The sequence below is a fragment of the Molothrus ater genome, chromosome 5 (assembly GCF_012460135.2).
Source record: "Molothrus ater isolate BHLD 08-10-18 breed brown headed cowbird chromosome 5, BPBGC_Mater_1.1, whole genome shotgun sequence".
NCBI lineage: Eukaryota > Metazoa > Chordata > Aves > Passeriformes > Icteridae > Molothrus > Molothrus ater.
The window spans coordinates 1,262,908-1,282,392 of NC_050482.2; the positions used below are offsets into that span (position 1 = coordinate 1,262,908).

At 59.9% G+C, this 19,485-nt stretch overlaps 1 protein-coding gene across 1 annotated transcript in view; it reads left to right on the forward strand.

The window, feature by feature from the left end:
- The window catches only part of NRF1 (nuclear respiratory factor 1), a 60,156-nt gene extending 53,417 nt beyond the window's left edge, over positions 1–6,739 (forward strand). Inside the window, exon 11 of the mRNA XM_036400914.1 lies at positions 6,478–6,739. Within this exon, the coding sequence (XP_036256807.1) occupies positions 6,478–6,641 (164 nt within the window). The 3' untranslated portion in view covers positions 6,642–6,739. The remainder of the gene's footprint in view (positions 1–6,477) is intronic.
- The last annotated feature ends 12,746 nt before the right edge of the window (positions 6,740–19,485 follow it).

The window sequence follows — 19,485 nt, forward strand, 5'->3', positions numbered from 1 at the left end:
TTTTTTTCCTCCTGGGACTGTCCTTGCTGCAAAGACAGGTCCGTGGCACTGGTGTCACCGGTGAAGGACATGTTTGTCCCCAGTGCTGCAGACTGTGAGTCTTTGCTGTGCCAGGGAAGAGTCTGGGCATCATGTTGGCTCAATGGGATTTAATTCCCTTCTTTCCATGGAAGTGCTGAGGCTCCAGGGGAGATAATTCCTGTCAGTCAGGAGTTCCAGCTCTGTGGTTTTTGTCTCCAAGTGCCTCAACCTTAAAAGAAGTCCAAAAACTCCCTAAACATCCAAAACAAACCCCAAAAACTCAAAGCCCCCACAAAAGATCTAAGAAGAAATAAGGGACATCAAGCCAAAGATGTTTCAGGTCTTGGCTAGGCCGTGGCCCTTCCCTCTTCATAGGGAGGAAGAAACCAGGAGTGTCCCAAAGATGCTGGTGCTCCCAGCCAGGGAAGGAAGGTTGGTGCCCGACCAAGATTTGGAGGTAAACCTCAACTTTGGATGTTTGGATTTTATTTAAAACACCACCTTGTTGCAAAATACCAACATTGTGCTGAAGCTGAGTGGGTGGGAGGAAGATTGAGCTGTGTAAATGTGGTGTTGCCTCCTGGCCTGTCCCGTTCCCATGGTGTCCCAGATCAACCAGTGGCTTTGGGGGTCACTGAGACAGCAACTCCTGCTGCCCTGAGTGAGCAGAGAGGGAAAACTCCCTGCAGCAGATCCAGGGGAACCAGAATCCCACACTGCATCAGTTAGGAGATCTCCAAGGTCACCAAATCCCAGCTGTGCCAAATCCCCACTGTGTCCCCCAGCCCAGAGCCCTTAGTGCCACATCCAGGCATTCCTCGAAAAGCCCAGGAAAGAAGGAGTCACTGACCATGTTAAGCAGGCAGGAGACCCCCCCAGGGACAGTCTGAGAGATGAGCTGTGACCATGGAGGTGTGGTGGATGCAGGGAAGGAGGCAGTGACTCTGGGCTGCATCCTGTGCAGCTGTGGATGGGAATGTTGGATCTCATCTCCTGCATTTATCCTCCCTTCTAAGGAAAAGTCAGGGCTATGATGTAATTTAATTGTCTTTGATATCAAAGCCTCGGGTGCCTCATTAAATTGTTCTTTATTGGGGTTTTGACCAGAGTAGCTCCTGTAAAGACAGATGATGGGGGATCTTGAATGAGGACTGCAGCTTCCTGCAGATGATTTGGTGGAGAAGCCTTCACATTTTGACCTGGCTGGCACAGGGGTTCTGTAGGGAGGAGCTGTGACTTGTGAGCCTGGAAAGCTCTCAGAGCTTGCATCACTGCATGGGGGTTTTGTGGTTTGTCAGCATCACAGAATCCAGACCAGCTGGGGTTGGAAGGGACCAAAGATCATCCTGTTCCAGCCACACCTCCCACTATCCCAGGTTGCCCCAAGCCCTGTCCCAGCTGGCCTTGGACGCTTCCAGACATGGGGCACTGAGCCATTTCTGATGGGAACAATCCTTCCAGTTATCATCCTGAAAGATGTCAGAGTCAATCTTGCAGCTGAGGTGGTAAAAGATGGAGGGTGAGCTTTCAGTTCGTCTTATCTTAAACCAAGTGTCTGTGTTGAGAGATGTCTTCTGCTCCTCTGCCACTGCTGAGTGTGGTGGGATTCCTGAAATGCTTTGTTTCTGAGGCTGGCTTTGGGTGAAATCCCTTCTGGGGTGTCACGTCAGCACCTCGTGCCTCAAGGGACACGTTTGGTTTGGCACTCCAGCATTTGTCAGGGTAACACCTGACTCTGAGAGCTCTCATTTCAGCTGCTGTGGCTGGACCTTGTTAGAAACTGGTTTATCTCCCTGAAAATACACCCTGGTGCCCACTGATTGTCCCCTCCCTCCACCTCTTGAAGGCCTCTGCAGTCAGTTCCCCAGAAAGGAGGTGGTCAAGAGGATATTTTTTTTTAAATCTTCACCAACCCAGTTCCCAGTCAAAGGAAACATCTAATAAAAATATCAATTGTGGGACATTTTACCATTTGTGCTGAGCAGTGTTGGCAGTAACACTCCAGCTGCTGTCCAAAGGTGCAGTTGGTGAGGACAGAAATGGGTTTTGCTCCAGGATTCTGTAGGACCAGCCCCTCTCCTGAGCCAGCCTCAGTCTTACTTCCTCTAAAACACCTCCAGTGATGGAGACTTTGCTCCAGAGCTTCACCAACCTTATGTTCAGCTGTCATCTGGGATTTTTCCACCTCCTAAGTGCAGGTTTCCATGCTGCACTTCAAGCTCGTGTCTTACTGGGGGCAAGACAATCAGAAAAGATGATTATTCCCTACTTACCTGCATCAGCCTTGATGTTTTACACCTGGAAAGACAGATCAAAGCATGCCCAGTGCCCCTTTATTGTGCTGCCCACCAAGGGCAAACATTTCATTTTTTGGAGGTCTTCTGGCTTGATTTTCTTTTTTTGTCTATTAAAATCTACTCATTCTGAATCATTGACAAAAATTCTTCCATCACATCTTCCAAAGTCACCCTTGGCTCTGCAGGGAGTGTGGTGATGAGATGGTGTCTGCTGCCCTGTGAGCCAGGGCCCTGCAGTGCATTCCTGAGCACAGGAATTTCAGCTGGATTCCCCAGCCCTGCCTCCAGAGGAGGGGAAGGAGAAGGTGCAGGAGGATCTGCCACAAAAGGCTTCAGCAGGATGGTGCTCAGCACAGCTTGCTCTGGTTTCCCCCAGTGCTGATGGAAACAAACTCCTCGGGAGGAGTTGGATGTCCACAGCCAAGAAAGTCCAGTGGAAAATTCCACTTTTTTGAGCCTTTTCCATTTGGTGCTGAAACAGGGGGCCGAGGGACTGGTGAGGTCACTCACGCCTGACCCTGCAGTGCTCACAGCTTGCAGCACTTAGGCCTTTGGTGCCCAAGAAACCAGAGCAAGAAGAGTCAACCTTCACCTCTGGAGCCACTGGATCCCCAATAGCAGCAGCAGTTGAGGTTCTGGGCTTTCATCTGGGCTTTCATCTGGGCTTTCATCTGGGTTTTCATCATTTTGCCTTGCTCCAAACCAGACAGTGTCCTGTGCTCTCCGAGGGGCTCCAAGGTGATGGCTCAAGTCCTTGTGCATTTTCCATTTTGTGCCATAAAAGAACTCCCAAGAGCAATAGTTCTGTGCTGTTTCATGACCCCACACTTGTGTCCCCACTCCTCCTCCACGCCCAGCAGCGTTCCTTGTGACATCTCAACCTGCAGAGCCATAAACTCCCCTCAGGGGCCATCTCCACTCTTGGGTTCTTCCCTCAAGCACGAGGGTGCTGAGAAGTTCCCACCATCTGCTCACCGGCCTGGAGCTGGCTCCTCACCCCTGCTGAGGACAGGAGGGGCTTTTTGGGGGCTCCACGGCGGGGAAGCAAAGGCACAGCCTGGCTGCCTCTTCCTGGGAGCCCATGGGCATGGTTTGTGCTGCTCTGTGTGTGATCCATCCCCTCTGCTGCTGTCCCTGCCAGGCAGGAGCTGCTCTGAGCAGCCTCAGGTTCCAGTGGGATCCCATTCCCTGCCTGCCCCGTTCCTCACAGCCCCACTCCACTTTCTGTGCACAAATGTATTTCCCAAAGACTCAAGAAGTTCGTTTGGGGCTGGCTGGGTTTTGGGGTTTTTTTTGTCTAATGGATTTCCTGTTTTTAATACAATTGAAAGGGTCTGAAATCCATGCTTTAGATTAACATATGCCAGCTAGATTAGGGCTAATCAGGGCGCAGGTCTGAGCAGATGCAGCGCGGGGCCAATCCCAGACCTGATTACAGCATCTCAGTGCTTTAATCGTCTCTCTCCCAAGGGCGATCGGCTCTGCTCTAATGCACAGCAGACTTTGCAGCCCTCTCCTGCTCTGGTTTGTCACCACCCCTGGCAGGAAGGGCCACCACGTCATCTGCTGAGGCGATTTGTGTTAATCCCACGCAGAGCAGAGCGGGATCCGCGCCGCCTCTCACCGAGACTTCCCAGGAGCTCCCAGAGCTGCCCAGGCTCGGCCAAGCCCTGGCTGAACAAACTCACCCTTCCCAAACACCCCCGTGGGTGCCCAGGGCTCGCCAGTGCCTGCTTTTGGCACGTTTGGACAGAGCGGTGGCTCGAGCGTGGCGCAGTCTGTGGCCCACGGGGGGGTGGTGGTGGCTCTGCTCCCTGGGCTGTCCATGTTTGATCTCCTCTGGGTTAACAACCCAAGTAACCCAAAGGGCTTAGTTGGCTTGTTGGTCTGGAGCACGGATTTGAGGTGCATCCCAGGCCAGAGCTCCAGCTCTTGCCTAAACTGGGCTGTGCTGTGTTCCCCCGAGGGGTCTGCTCAGAGATTCCCTTCAGCCGGGCTGAGCCTGAGCTCTGTTTGCTCATTTCTTCTGTTCCTGAAATTCCCACTGGCCAGAGGGAGCTGGGAACCTCCTCCTGACTCTGTGCCTCCGTGGGAGCTGGTGCTGAACAACCAAGCAGGGAACCAGTTCCTTGGCTGGGCCTGGGGCATGTGGCCAGGAGGCCTCAGGCTGGGGCATCAGGAGCATTCCCAGCCCCGGAGCCCGAGGGGAGGGCTGAGGCAGCGCCGGGGTCACCCACCTGGTCAGCATGATTAACTCCTAAGCTTTCCTGTCTGCACACAGAGTTATCCAAGGACACAGAGCTGCCTCTGTTACCAAACCAGTGCCCTTGGTGGGGCAGAGCTCTGCTCCCTGCTCCTCAGCCCAAAGGGGTTGCGCTGCTTTTTCGGGAAAGCCTCGCTCGGGAGCCTGCTGTCCTGGCAGGGCTGCCCATCCATCCCGTGCTGCTGCTGCTGCTGCTGCTGCTGGAAGCATTTGCTGACCTCAAAAAGCTGGTTTTTCCCCCAGCAGAGGTGTGGGTAGTTTCTGAAATGTCTAAATGAGCTCTCTTGTCCAAATCCCCTTGGTCAAGCCAAAGGTGGAGGTGGGCACAGGGATAACACCGGGGTAGAACGATGGAGTTTCTCCTCCCAGCCTGCAGGATTTGCCATTCCCCTGCCCTGTCCAACTCTGTTGAGAGCTCCTTGCTATTTTTTCTGCCTCTTTCCACCATTCACATCACAGTGGCCCTCAGGGGCCCCGTTGTTTTGTTGTCACCTTGGTTGGTGTTTCCTGGCTCACCAGGACTCGCCTTTGGCACTGCAGCGTTTTCCTCCCAGCCCGAAGCTTTGCCAGCTCCATCCTCAGCCTGGAGGCATCTGATCCATTCCTGCAGCCTTGGCAAAAGCTGTTTCTACTTTGCTGGACCCATCCATGGCTGGGGAAGGGCTGAGAAAGGGGGATTGCTTTCCTTTCTCTGTGCTGTGTGTCACATGCACACTGTGAGAGCCTGGGGCCGGTGCCAGGAGCAGGGTTGGCTTGGCCAGGGCTTGTTGCCCTTTCCCAGGAGGAAGGGAATTGTGTTGGAGAGGGTTGTAATGGATGCACAGCAATGGGATCCTCTCACATGCCACTGGTGGGGTGACCTGCAGAGTTACAGGGGATGGGAGAAGCCAAATTTATCCCTTCTTCAGCCCCACAGTTCCCAATTCTGGGTATATCAAGTGGAAAACCTGTGAAGAGCGTGTGGAGGATCCCTGGTGGGCTGTGGGGTGGGTGGGAGCAATCCCTGCTCCAGGAAAACTCGGCCTGATGGGTTTGGCTGAGCAGCTCCCTGCTGTACCACCCCAAAACATGGCTGGGCTGGGTTCCTCCTCCAGAAATGATGTTATTTCTTTCCTCCTCATCCTTATTCCTTCCCTGGAGCTGCCACCCATCTCAACCCCATCCCATCCCTGTTCCCATCCCGTTGGCTCCAGGGAGGGCAGATCCAGCTCAGCGAGGCCACCAAGGCACAGATCATCCACCCAGCCTGGGCACAGCTGGGGCGCCACTTCCTGAAGTTCCAAAGTCCTAAAGGTCCTTCCTGATTGCTGCTTTCCATGGATAGAGTCACGGCATGGTTTGGGTGGGAAGGAACTTTAAAGATCATCCAGTTCCAACCCAAACCATGGGCAGGGACACCTTCAAATATCCCAGGATGCTCCAAACCCTGTCCAACCTTGGGCATTGCAGGGATGCAGGGGCAGCCCCAGCTGCTCTGGCAATTCCAGCCCAGCCAGGAATTCCTCATTGCCAAGATCCCATCCCTGGCTGCCCTCTGGCACTGGGAGCCATTCCCTGGGTGCTGTCCCTGCAGGCCTTGGCCCCAGCCCCTCTGCAGCTCTCCTGGAGCCCCTGGAATGTGCTGGAAGCTCTCCCTGGATCCCTCCCTTCCCCAGGGGAGCATTCCCAGCTCTCCCAGGCTGGCTCCAGAGCAGAGGGGCTCCAGCCCTGGAGCAGCTCCGGGGCCTCCTCTGGGTTCACCCCAGCAGCTCCAGATCCTCACGGAGTAGAGAACCCCCCTCCAGGTGGGAGAGCTCCAAAGAGCCGCCCCCAGCGGCAGCCCCCACACCCCTGGGCACCTCCCGTGGCTGCTCTGTCCCCTCTCCTGACGCCGCGGGTGTCCCTTTGTCCCCGCAGGGCTGGTGCAGATCCCGGTGAGCATGTACCAGACGGTGGTGACCAGCCTGGCGCAGGGGAACGGCCCGGTGCAGGTGGCGATGGCGCCGGTGACCACGCGGATCGCGGACACGGCCGTCACCATGGACGGGCAGGCGGTGGAGGTGGTGACCCTGGACCAGTGACCCCGGAGCAGCCCCACCCTGCCCAGCCTCCTCCACTGCAGATTTTTTATGCCTCTCCAGAGATGCAATCAGGTGGCATTTGAGTCTCTCCCGGCTTTGGAAACAAAACTTTTTTTTTTTCTTTTTCTTTTTTTTTTTTCTCTTTTTTTTTTTTTTTAATTGAGAAAAACAGAAAAAAAGCAAAAAAAAAAAAAACCAAAAAACCAACCAAATCCTGGCAGAGGATGTGTGTAAAGTGCATTTTTCTAGCGCCACTCTGCTCTCGGAGGAACGAGAAGCCAAATTGTGACGGGACTTTGATTCTGAGGAGGTTGGAAAGAAAAGAAAAAGAAAAATACAGCGACCCTTTATGCCCCCTTTTCCCCCACGTGGGATCGAGCAGGAGGAGGCTGGGGGGCAGCACGGACACCCTCAGCCAGCACCGACCTCGACAGCAAATTAGGTATCAAAGATTTTAATATGGACTTTTATATTCCGAAAAACCCACCCTGGATAAACAAACAAAACAAAACAAAAAAGAAAATAAATAAAAACAACAAAAAAACCAACAAACCACAAAAGGAAAAAAAAAAAAAAAAGTTTGGGGAAAAAAAAAAAAAAAAGACTCCTCTCCTGGGAAGGAAAGAAAAAAAAAATTAAAAAAAAAAACAAGAAATGCATGTGTGACTGCAGGGGGGTGGATGGAGACCTCCCGAAGGGATGATGCTCTTCCAGGAGCCTGCCGGAGGATTCGCGCCCGCTGGGCTCCCTTGGTGCACACTGGAGACCTGTTCCTACTTCTCTGCTCTCCTACCTGCCATTTGACATCCTCGGGGTTGTTTTTGTTTTTTTTTCCTTTATTATTATTATTATTGTTGATGTTGTTGTTATTGTTATTATTATTTCGTGGCTCTAGACTGGAGCGGAAGCGCCTCTAAAGGGGCTCTGGCTGTGTCCCCCCCCTTTTTCCCCACCACATTCCCAGGATTTCCCTCAAAACGGAGCCACCTCGGGCTCATCCCATTCCCTGCTGCCAGCCCCAACCTCTGCTCCTGCAATTCCCACAGGAAAAGCTTTGCCTGAGGGGGGATGCGAGTGAGACCCTTCCCTTTGGGGGCCCCTCTTCACCCCAGCCCCTGCCCCATCCTGGTCCTGCCCTGTGCCTCTCCCAGCACGGTTTTAACCCCAAAATCCTTCCCAGGAGGGTTCAAAAAGCCTTTGGGGTGGGGTGGGGGTGTTTTTTGGGGGGCAGATTTTACTCAGCATCCCCATGGGCCAAACCCTCGTGCCCAACCAAACCCCTTCCCCCCCTGCAAGCACTTCCCATGGGATTTAATTTTTGGGGTTATTTGGGGGGTTTTTTATTATCATTTCCAAGTGGCCGTTCAAGTTCTCCACGTCTCGCTCTGCCTTCGAGGGAGTTTTCAGATTCTTGTATTTACTTGTTTTATATGGGGGAAAAAAACCAAAAACCCACAAAAAGAAACCTATCCAATGTTCTTTGTATACAGTTCTTGGGTCCTTTTTCCGAGGGGAGGGAGATCTTTCCATAGAAACAGTCCTGGTTCTCCAATTCATGACGTTTTTTGGGTTTGGTTTTTTTTCTAATGATTTTTTTTTTATCGTCGTTGTGAAGATGTCGGTGGCTTTCCAAGTCAGTGTTTCTTTGGCGATGAAATGAGGTTCTTTTAGTCCCCCCCCCCAAAACAAAAAAAGAGACAAAAACCAGGCAAATAGCAGAGCATGGACCCCCCCTTGTTTTCCCAGTGTCTATTATTGCCTCATTCAATAAATTGTTACAAATGTGTCTACCCGGCTGTCCAACGCTCCTGTTTTGGGGGGACTTTTGGGGATATTTGTCATCCCTCCCTTCCTGGTGGCTGTTTTGGGCTTTGGTCCCTCCCCCTCCCGTGCTGGGGCTGGAGAGGAGAAGCTGAGCATCACCTCATGGGGATGGTTTTGGGGTTTAATCCTTTTTTTTTGGTGCCATTTATCTCATTTTCATCTTCCAGCATCCACCTTGGGAGTGCTGGAGCATCCCCCCATGCTCCCAGCCAAGGGCTGAGGGAATTTTGGGGTGAATTCCTCCATTTTCAGCCCCATCTCACCCCCTGGGCCGATGATTTTCTGGGATGCAAACCCAAGGAGGAGCCAGGAAACGCAGGGATGGGCTTCAGCAGCTTTATTGAAGGATGGTTCTGGATCCAGGGAATCCTGCAGGGCTCCTGGTGGCCTGGGGTGGGAGGAAGAGCAGGAGAAGCTGGAAGGACAAAGAGAGGGAGGGGATGCTCCCAGGAATTCCCAGGAGCTGGAGCGGATCCCTGGGACATCAAAGGTGCTGGGAGGGTGAGCTGGGGGTTTGGGGACCCCAGGACATCCCATGGCCCCAAAGGGGTGCCCCAAAGGGGCCCCGGGTGCAGCAGCAGGGCCGGGGGAGGCGGCGGGGCCTGGCAGACGCTGCTGGGAGGTTTTAATCTTCATTAATCGGCCTTAATCAGCAGGGCAGGGCCTCCTGCTGGGGCAGCTCCTGCAGCCCCCAGCACCAACAGCCTCCCGTCCAAACTGGGAGAGACTGGTGGGGATGGGCCCTGCACCAGTAACCCCAACCCCAAACTGGGAGAGACTGGTGGGGATGGGCCCTGCACCAGTAACCTGCACCCCAAACTGGGAGAGACTGGTGGGGATGGGCCTGCACCAGTAACCCCAACCCCAAACTGGGAGAGAATGGTGGGGATGGAGCCTGCACCAGTAACCTGCACCCCAAACTGGGAGAGACTGGTGGGGATGGAGCCTGCACCAGTAACCTGCACCCCAAACTGGGAGAGACTGGTGGGGATGGGCCCTGCACCAGTAACCTGCACCCCAAACTGGGAGAGACTGGTGGGGATGGAGCCTGCACCAGTAACCTGCACCCCAAACTGGGAGAGACTGGTGGGGATGGAGCCTGCACCAGTAACCCCAACCCCAAACTGGTGGGGCTGCACCCATTCTCTGCCCCCTGGCATTGGGGGGGGTCTTCGTGTGGATTTTCTGCCTCTAAGCACCCCCAGGGAGGGCCCTGAATTGCAAAATGTGGCCCCAAATTGGAGGATTTGACCCCAGAAATGCAGGTGGACACTCAGGATGAGCCTGGCTGCTGCAGCTGGGAAGGGCCAGGATGAGGGGGGTCCTGGGGGGCTCCCCCAGAGGGAGCAGATCCTGGGAATGCAGATCCTGGGAATGCAGATCCTGGGAATGCAGATCCTGGGAATGCCGATCCTGGGAATGCCGATCCTGGTGGGACCGGCTGCACCTTGGGGCGGAGCCTCTGGGGAGGGGCGGAGCTCCTGGGGGTGTGGTCGGGGTGGGGCTGGGGATGCTCCACCCCCAACCCCCCCAAATCCTCCCCCGGCGGGGCAGGGCCTGCTCTGAGTGAGGGGGGGGTTAAAGCCAGCACTGGGGGAGGGAGGGATGGACAGACAGACTGGGAGATGGGTCAGGGGATGGACTGACGGACAGATGGATGGATGGATGGATGGATGGATGGATGGATGGATGGATGGATGGATGGATTCCACACCTGGACAGACAGACAGACAGACAGGGGCTGGGTGTCCGTACAGCCAATGGACGTGGCTGCAGGAACGCACAGACGTTGGGTGTTTGTTACCTGGACGAGCAGACGGATGAACGACCAGACAGACACACGGACACCCGTGCCCCCACAGCCCCCACCGGCCCCAGCAGGGCGATGGGGACCCCCGCCCGTCCGTCTGTCCGTCCCTCCCTGCCCCCAGCACGGGGGGGAAGATTGGAGCCTGCAGCCTAATCCAGCGTGATCCAATCTCCGTGGGCTAATGCCGAAAGCTCCGTAATCACCAGCGCTGCCCTACATTCCCTGCGCATCCCAGCACATCCCAGCACAGCCCCAAGCCCCCTCCCCTCATGCCCCTGTCCCCTGAGAGCTGCCACCTCCCCTGCTCCTGCACCTGGGGACAGGCAGGGGACACGGGCCGCCCGCTGCTCCATCCCTGCCTCAGTTTCCCCCCTGCATGGGGCTGGTGTGGGGTGGGATCCAGGAACAAGGGTCAGATCCAGGAGCAGGGGCGGGATCCGGGAGCAGGGGTGGATCCGGGAGCAGGGGCTGGATCCGGGAGCAGGGGTGGGACCCAGGGCTGGGGCAGGGGCCGGTGGCCTGACCCCATCCCCACAGGGCCCTGCCCAGACCGGGGCAGGATCAGCCTTTGAGGCCCGAGTCACACCGGGACACGTGGCCACGCTGCTCCAGTCTCCAGTATCCCGCAGATCCCAGTTCCCCCCGCCATGGAGATGGGCTGGGATGCCAGACCCCCCTCTGGGGCTGGGGGCAGCCCAGCATTGCCATCCCCCTTCAACCACGTGTGCAGGGCACCCACAGCATCCCCCAGACCCACACTGATGGAGCGGGGCCCTCCCCGGACCCCGCAGGGCCCTCCCAGCCTGGCAGCAGAGCCCTGGGGACACCAGGGGACACCAGGGGACACCAGGGGACACCAGGGGGACTCTCCTGTCCGCGGTGGTGCCCCGGGGCCGTAGTTGGCAAGTCTAGAACCACCGGATCCTGCTACCGCACCAGTGTGAGTTCTACCATTGCCAAAGGCAGCCCCGGGGCAGCCAGGCCCAGCCTGGGGACAGCCAGGGACAGCGGCCACCGTGCCGGGCCTGGAGAGCTGCAAAACATAGGAAAAAATGCATCAATTCACCCATCCGGCCAGAAAACCCCACACGTGGCTCCAGATCCCCACAGGGAGAGGGGCGGGAGGTGCGGGGTCCATCCTGCTCGGGGCGGCCACCACGAGGACACGGCCTGGCCGAGGTGTCCCTGTGGGCTGGGACACCACGCTGGGATGGACACGCCCGCAGTGTCACCATGTAGGGATGGACACCCCCTCAATGTCACCACATAGGGATGGACACCCCCTCAATGTCACCATGGCATGGGTGGGATGGACACCCCCTCAATGTCACCACGTAAGGATGGACACACCCTCAATGTCACCACACTGGGATGGACACCCCCTCAATGTCACCATGTAGGGATGGACACCCCCTCAATGTCACCATGTTGGGATGGACACCCCCTCAGTGTCACCACGTTGGGATGGACACCCCCTCAATGTCACCATGTTGGGATGGACACACCTCAATGTCACCATGGCATGGGTGGGATGAACACATCCTCAATGTCACCACGTAAGGATGGACACACCCTCAATGTCACCATGTTGGGATGGACACCCCCTCAATGTCACCATGGCATGGGTGGGATGAACACACTCTCAATGTCACCACGTAAGGATGGACACACCCTCAATGTCACCACGTTGGGATGGACACACCCTCAATGTCACCACGCTGGGATGGACACCCCCTCAGTGTCACCACGCTGGGATGGACACCCCCTCAGTGTCACCACATAGGGAATGACACCCCCTCAGTGTCACCACGCTGGGATGGACACCCCCTCAATGTCACCACGGCGTGGCTGGGATGGACAGATGGACACCCCCCCTCATCCCAGCAATTCCAGAGGCGTTCCCAGCACCCCATCCCAGCACCCCCTCCCCGAACCCCGGCGCTGCTCCGTCCCCCGCCCGGCGCTGCTCTCCCCGCCCTCTCCCATATTGGCACTACACATAATTGCTCAAAAGCTACAAATCAAAGCAAAAATGTGCTAGTGCCAAAACGGGCCAGGCGGCGTCGGCGACGGCCCCGCGGCGCTCGCGGGTCTTTCTCTGCTCTGTTTATGGCCCTATGGTAATTCACTGACCGCGGGGTTGCACAGTGAATTCTACCAGTGCCATACACAGAACAGGAGTAGCGAGCTGGCACCTGCCCTTTTTCCCCTGGATTTCCACCCAAATCCTCCACCAGCAGGAGCCCGACGCCCCCGGAATGGCGACAGGAAAATGGGAATTGATTATTATTGATTGGCAAAATGATTCAGGAATGGCCGGGCGAGGGGAGATGCTCACCCTGGTGGGGAGGATCCGGTCCCCAGCTCAGCTGGGGGATTTTTTGGGATGGGGATGCTGGAAGCCGTTTCCCACCCTGCATTTCCAAGGTTATCCATGAATCCCAGCCCCAGATTTGCCATCCTCGGGAGGGCTGCAGACCCCCCAAAATGGTCCCAGACCCCCAAAATGTGGCAAGCTCCCCCCGATGGCCACAAGCCCCCCGAAACGGCCCCAGATCTCAAAATGTTGCAAAGCCTCTGGGTGGTTCCCCAACCCCCAGAACGCCACAATCCCTCCAACTAATTCCAAACTGTCCAGACAGCTGCAGCCCCCATAAAATGCTTCAACCCCCCAAAAGGTTGCAACCCCCCTGGATGACTGAAAGCCCCCCAAAATTTGCAACTCCTCTGGATGGTTGCAAGCCCCCAGAAGGTTAAACCCCCCCTGGACGGTCACAGACACCCCCAAAAGGTTGTAACCTCCCCTGGATGCTTTTGAAGCATCCAGATAATTTGAATTCCCCTCCAAAAAAAAACTATTGCAACCCCCCTGAAAGGTTACAAACCCCCTGAATGGCAGAACCCCCAAAAACATTTGAGAAGACTTTTGATGGCTTTGGACCCTCCAGAATTGCAACACCCTAAAAGGGATGCAGACCTCCTGGATGGCTGCAAACCCCCAGATGGCTGCAAACCCCCCAAAATGCTGAACCACCCCCAGATGGCTGCAAAGCCCCCAAAACTTGCAGACCCCCTTTGCTGCTGAAGATCCTCCTTTGCTGCATGAGCCCACCCAAGAGGATGCAGATCCCCTCCAGTGGCTGAGACCCCCGGATGGCCGCAGGCCCCCCTGAAATTTCCAACCCCCTCGGAGGGTGGCAAAGCCCCCCGGATGGTGCAGACCCCCGGCTGGCAGTGACCCCGTCCCCAGGGCCGCGGCGACCGCGCCAGAGGAGGAGGAGGAGGAGGAGGAAGGCACAAAGTCTCCTTTGTGTGGCAAAGCCGAGGCCCCAACGAGCCCAGAGGGCCGGGATGAGCTCGGGGTCCCCCGGATGCGGTGCTGGGAGCTGACCCCCGTCGAGGACACAGCCCCCAGCCCCTCACACCCCATCTGGCCTCGAATTTGGGGACAAAGAGGAGCAGCGGCGCTCGCTGGGCTCGGCCACCCCCGTGGCTTGGGAGTGACACACACGGAGGGGTCAGCGCCAGCAGGGACACACCTGTCCCCACCCTGCACCCACCTTTGGGGCTCCAACGGCAATGCCCCCAGGAATCACCCAAAAAACTCCTGGAGACGCCCCAAATCCCCGTGGGGCTCAGCCAAGCAACCCAGAGGGAAGAGAAGAGAACCCCCCGTGACCACAGCTCGGTCCTCACCTGGGGGACACCGCCCTGGCGCCGCGGTGGCCTGGGGACAGCGGGGACAGCGCTGCCAGGGGACGCGGCCAGGCCGAGCCCGTGGCCATCCTTGGCCATCCTTGGCGTGACTTTGGGCGACGCCTTGGCCCCGATCCGGCCCTGGCCGCCCGCGTGGCCCCGGCACCGCGCCAGGCAGGACCCGGCCACTGCCCCCGGCCTTGGGGTGCCCCCTTTGTCCCTGTCCCCCTTTGTCCCTGTCCCCAGCCCCCGCCCAGGGCCGCTGCGGCAGCTGGGCCCGGCTGAGCCAGCCCAGCCCCTCTGCGGAGCCGCCCGTGACGTTGGAGGTTGGAGCTGCCGCATTGCGGATGGGGCCCCCCCGGGCCCCCCCGGCCCCGCTCCCGCTGCCCCCTCCCAGGGCTCCCGCACCTCCAGCTGGGGACATCGGGGTCCCCTGGCCACGCTCTGGGGGCCAATGGGGCAAAACAGCATCCCCAGAGCCACCGGAGCCACCGCCGGAGTCACGGGCGATGCTCACGGCACCGGCAGCACCAAGATGGTGCCCGGGCACGGCCCCTGGCACAGCGAGGGACGGGGACATGGTGGTGGCTCCTGAATGTGGCTGCCCTGCCATGGGGGCAGTGGGGGTGGGCACCCGGCCAGCCTCGACACCCTGACACCAGGGCTGCCTCCATGGGAACGGCCAGGTGGGGATGGGGACAAGGACAGGGACAAGGTGGGGATGGGGACAAGGACAGGGACAAGGTGGGGATGGGGATAGGATGGGGACAAGGACAGGAACAGGGACAAGGCAAGATGGGGACAGGGACGAGATGGGGATGGGGACAAGGACAGGGACAAGATGGGGATGGGGACAGTGGCAGAGATGGGAACAGGGACTCGGATGGAGATGATGGGGATGGGGATGAAGTGTGAGACAAGGAGACAGGGCAAAGGAGAGGTGGAGAAGAGAAGGAGAAGGAGACAGGGATGGGCATGGGGATGGGGACAGGGACAGATAAAGATGGGCATGGAAACGGGACAGAGACAGAGACAGAAATTTGTTCAGGGGTAGAGATGAGGATGGGGATGTGGCTTGAGATGGGGACAGGGATGGAGACAGAGGAGGCAGAGGAGGACAGGGACAGGGACAGGGACGGAGCTGCCGGGAGCTCCATTTCGGGCTAAACCGGGCAGATTTGTGCCGCAGTGCCCGCAGAGACACCGGCCATGGCGCCCGGGGACGCCTCCTCACCCCAGAGCAGCCCCCGGCCCGGGGCAGGACCCCACCGTGCCACCCCGACCGAGGTTTGGGGTCCCCAGACAGGACTGGGGACACGCCTGAGCCCGCCAGGGTCCCCCCAGGCTCCGCAGCACCGGGCGGGGCAGGGGGTGCGCGCCCCGGGGGTTGGGGCGCTCGGGCAGCCCCCAGAGCAGCCCCGCCGTGTTCCGGGGTCCCCCTGAGCCGGGCTTTCGTTTGCGGCACAATTTGGGGCAGCGGAGCCGCCACCGGGGCTGCACGGCGGCCACGGAGCGCACCCGGGGGGCGGGGGGGGCACCCCCAGAGCCCCGGAGAGCCCCCCCAGGGCCGGGGGCCGCGGGCGCTGGGGCTGCGCCCCGATCTCGTTGTCACCGCATCGCCCCCCGGGATGCGCCCGCGGCGCCACCGCCCCGACGGGAGAGGTTTGGGGAGCCCGGGCGGGATGGGGGGCGCCGGGAGGGGGGGGTGAGGCACGGGGGGCTCAGCCCGAAGGGGTTTGGGGACCCCCCCGTCGAGGAGAAGCGCGGAGAGGGGGGAGCGCAGCGCGCCGGGCTCGGGTCCCGCCGGGAGTGGGTGCGGGGGAAGGGAGCGGCTCAAGGGGGGGTCCCCGAGCCCCGGGGGGGTCCCGGCAGGACCCGACCCCCCCGGGCCCGAGGGCCGCACTTACCTGCGCTGCTCCGAGCGCTGCCTCCGCTCCGCACCGGGCCCGACGGGGGGGTCACCGTGGGGCTGGGGGGGACGGACGGACACGGGACCCCCCCCCCCCCCGGCACCCGCAGCCCCCGGGGGGGTCCCCGCCGCCGCCCGCAGCCCCGGCGCTCGCACAAGTGGCGGGGAGCGGCGGCGGCGGCGGCCTTAGCCCGGCCGGGGGACCCCCCCTGCGGCTCCCAATTGGCCCAGGTGCCCCGGAAGGTGGAGCCGGGCCCGGGGCGGGGAGGGGGGGGACGGGCTCACCTTGGGCCGCCCCCCCTCCCACGCACCCCACCCCCGGGGCCGCCCCGCCGGGGTCGGTCGTGCCGTCCGTGCCCCCCGTTCCCCCTCCGGGCAGCCCCGGGGGTGATGGCGGGACCCCCCCAGGGCTGGGCACGGAGCGGGGGCTCCTGGACAGGCGGAGCGGCCCCCCCGCTCCATCGCTGCCCGCGCTCCGTGGGGCGGAGGCGGTGCCCGCCCATCCCCGCGGCCTCGGGGCGGCTCCGTCCGGCGGCGGCGGCGGCGGGCAGGGCCCGGGCAAGGCTGAGCCCCGACCGGCGCTTCCTTCCCCTTGGGGGGGCATTTTTATAGCCGGTGCCGTCCCGCCCCGGGGCCGCCGTCGGGGCCGCTCACCGGCTGTCGGACACCGGAGCCGCGCACCTGAGCCGCCCCGCCAGCGCCGATCCGGTTTCCCGCTGCCGAGACTCCCCCCACATCCCCCCCGGGGCCGGGGGGGCGAAGGAAACCGATCCCGAGCCCCCCCGCACCCCCTCGCACCGCAACTCGAGAGGCGCAGCTGCCGCCGCCCGCCCCGAGGGGCTGGGATGGGATGGGATGGGATGGGATCCCTGGGATGGGATGGGATGGGGTGGGATGGGATGGGATCCATGGGATGGGATCCATGGGATGGGATCCATGGGATGGGATGGGGGGCTCGGGGGGCGCGACCCCCGCTGTGGGTGCGGGGAGGGGGGCTCTGTGATGGATCCCGGGCGGGTGGGAAGCGCTCCCGGTGGTCCCGGTCCCCTCCGTGTCCCAGCGCTGCAGGGATGGGGCGCACGGAGCAGCCCGGCGCTAAAATTATATCCCACCCCCCAAATTTCGTTTCTTGTCACCACATCAAACCCCCGAATCGCCCCCAAATCCCGCCCAAAGCCCCCCAGCGCAATAACGCAGGTTCAAACCACATGTAAAAACATAAATAAATAAAAATACAAATTTATAAGAATAAAACTCTCTCGGGGGTCAGTGGCGCCCCCCCGGCCCAGGCGCGTGTGCAGCGCGGGGCTCCAGCGCCGCAAACCAGCCCGACCAGTTTGGGGCCGGCCGCCCGCCGGGAGCGGGATCGGGTTGCCGGGGCCGGGATGGAGGGCGGGAGAAGCCATCGGGGCTTCCCGGGAGCTCTGGTGGGGCTTAAACCCCCCAGAGGGCATGGGGGGGCAGGAGGCTGGGTGGGGTAACCCCCCCAGAGGGATGGGGGCAGAGGACGGGGGGAGGAGGAGGGGCTGGGATGGGCGCGGTGCTGGATGCCAGGACTGGGATGCGTTGGGGATGCTGCTCCGTGGGACCCCGGGGTGGTGCTGGAGAAAGGAGGGTCCTGGCATGGTCCCCAAACCCAGGGTGGTCCTGGAGCCTGGGGCACCTCTGGTGGTGCCCATGGCCTGGCGTGGTCCCCACGAGCCAGGGGTGGTCCCCAGGGGTGGCCGCCATGCAGAGAAGCACCTGGGACGGTCCCTGCATCCCATCGGATGCTTCCCAGGATTCCAGGAGGGGCCCCAAGCAAGGAGGGAGCCAGGATGGGCCCCAGGTGCAAGGATGGTCCCCGGGAGGGTCCTGGAGACCTCAAGACACTTCTGGAGCCTCCCGGATTATCCCCAAGGAAAGAAGAACCCCAGATGGTCCCCAGAAGTCAGGATGGTCCTCAAGACCCCAGGATGGTGCCCAAGAGCCTGGGATGGTCCCTGAGACCCCAGGACGGTTCCTGACACCCCAAAACCATCCCCAAGGTGGGAACCATCCCAGATGATCCCCAAAAACCAGGGTGATCCCTTCCCAAGGGAGGGATCCAAGGTCTCCAAGCAGGAAAGAACCTGGGATGATCCCCAAGAGCCCGGGAAGGTCCCTGGGATGATCCCCAAGAGCCCGGGAAGGTCCCTGGGATGATCCCCAAGAGCCTGGGATGGTCCCTGAGTTCCTGGGATGGTCCCTGAGTTCCTGGGATGGTCCCTGAGTTCCTGGGATGATCCCCAAGAGCCTGGGATGGTCCCTGAGTTCCTGGGATGATCCCCTAAAGCCCAGGAAGGTCCCTGAGTTCCTGGGATGGTCCCCAAGAGCCTGGGATGGTCCCTGAGTTCCTGGGATGGTCCCTGAGTTCCTGGGATGCCCCAGCTGAGGACGGTCCCCAAGCAAGGAGGCTCCTGGGGTGGTTCCCGTGCCAGGGGATGATCCCAAAGCTGGGACACCCCCATGCCCTGCACGGTGCCAGCCCAAGCAGGGGATGGGGCCCTCACTCCAGGCCCGTCCCTCTCCTGGCATCCCCGATATTTCAGCTCCACCAAGGAGCGGCCGCAATTTCCCGTTGGCCTCGTCCCGCGTAAGCCGAGCGGAGCCAAGGGCCCTGTTTAAAAATTTACATCTCCTTCTTGGGTTCCTGTGCCCAGGCTGGGATGGATGGGGCTGGAGGAGGCTCTGGGAAGGTGCAGGGGGCCGGGCAGGGCAGCGCTCAGTGGGGGCTCAGCAGGGCTGGGCTCAGGGCATGGATGGATGGAAGGATGATGAGGATGATGAGGATGATGAGGATGATGAGGATGATGAGATATTGATGTGCAGGGAGCTGCATCAGCCAGGGAACCCTCTCAGCACCTTCTCCAGCCAAACCCTCCCTGTTCCATGAGATCCTGGCTCCAAAATGGGATGGAAGCTCAGGGACAGGCAGGGGGGAGCCTGGTTCACCCTGGTGGGCATCACCCCGGGCTGGGATGAGCAGGGATGAGCAGGGATGAGCAGGGATGAGCATCCCGTTCCTGGGGGTTGGGGGTTTTGGGGTTTTTTGGTCTGGAGCTGTTGGATTCAGCATCACCATGCTCAGGTGGGAAGAGGAAAGTGGGATGGAGGGAGGAGTTGGGGAAAGGAGCTGAAAATTGGAAAGGAGCAAAGCAGGGAGGGAGAAACCCCGGCTCCAAAAGGCTCAGAATCACTGGATTTGGGGAAAACGGAGACATTTGTCACCAAACGTGCCCTGAGCTGGGAGTGTTCTCTGCAGGGGCACTCCTGGGGTGTGACGGGGCAGTGGTGGGATCCATCTGGGCAGGTCCATCCCGGCTCCAGCCCCACCATTCCAGCCGGGCACACACGCACGTGTCCCGCAGGCCACGGTTCGCTCCGTTGGCACATCCTGAGCTGGAATTCGGGTCTGAATGGAGGAAGGAGGAGCCAAAGCCTTCCCCACACCCCCCTGCCCCTCCTGCCCTTCCCGGGGGTGCGGAGGGGCCGTGTCCCACGGCAATGTCATGCATTAGTAATGGCCACCCATCCGATCCGCCGGCGCTGACGGCATTTCTTCCAGCGGGAGGAACAATTGGGCC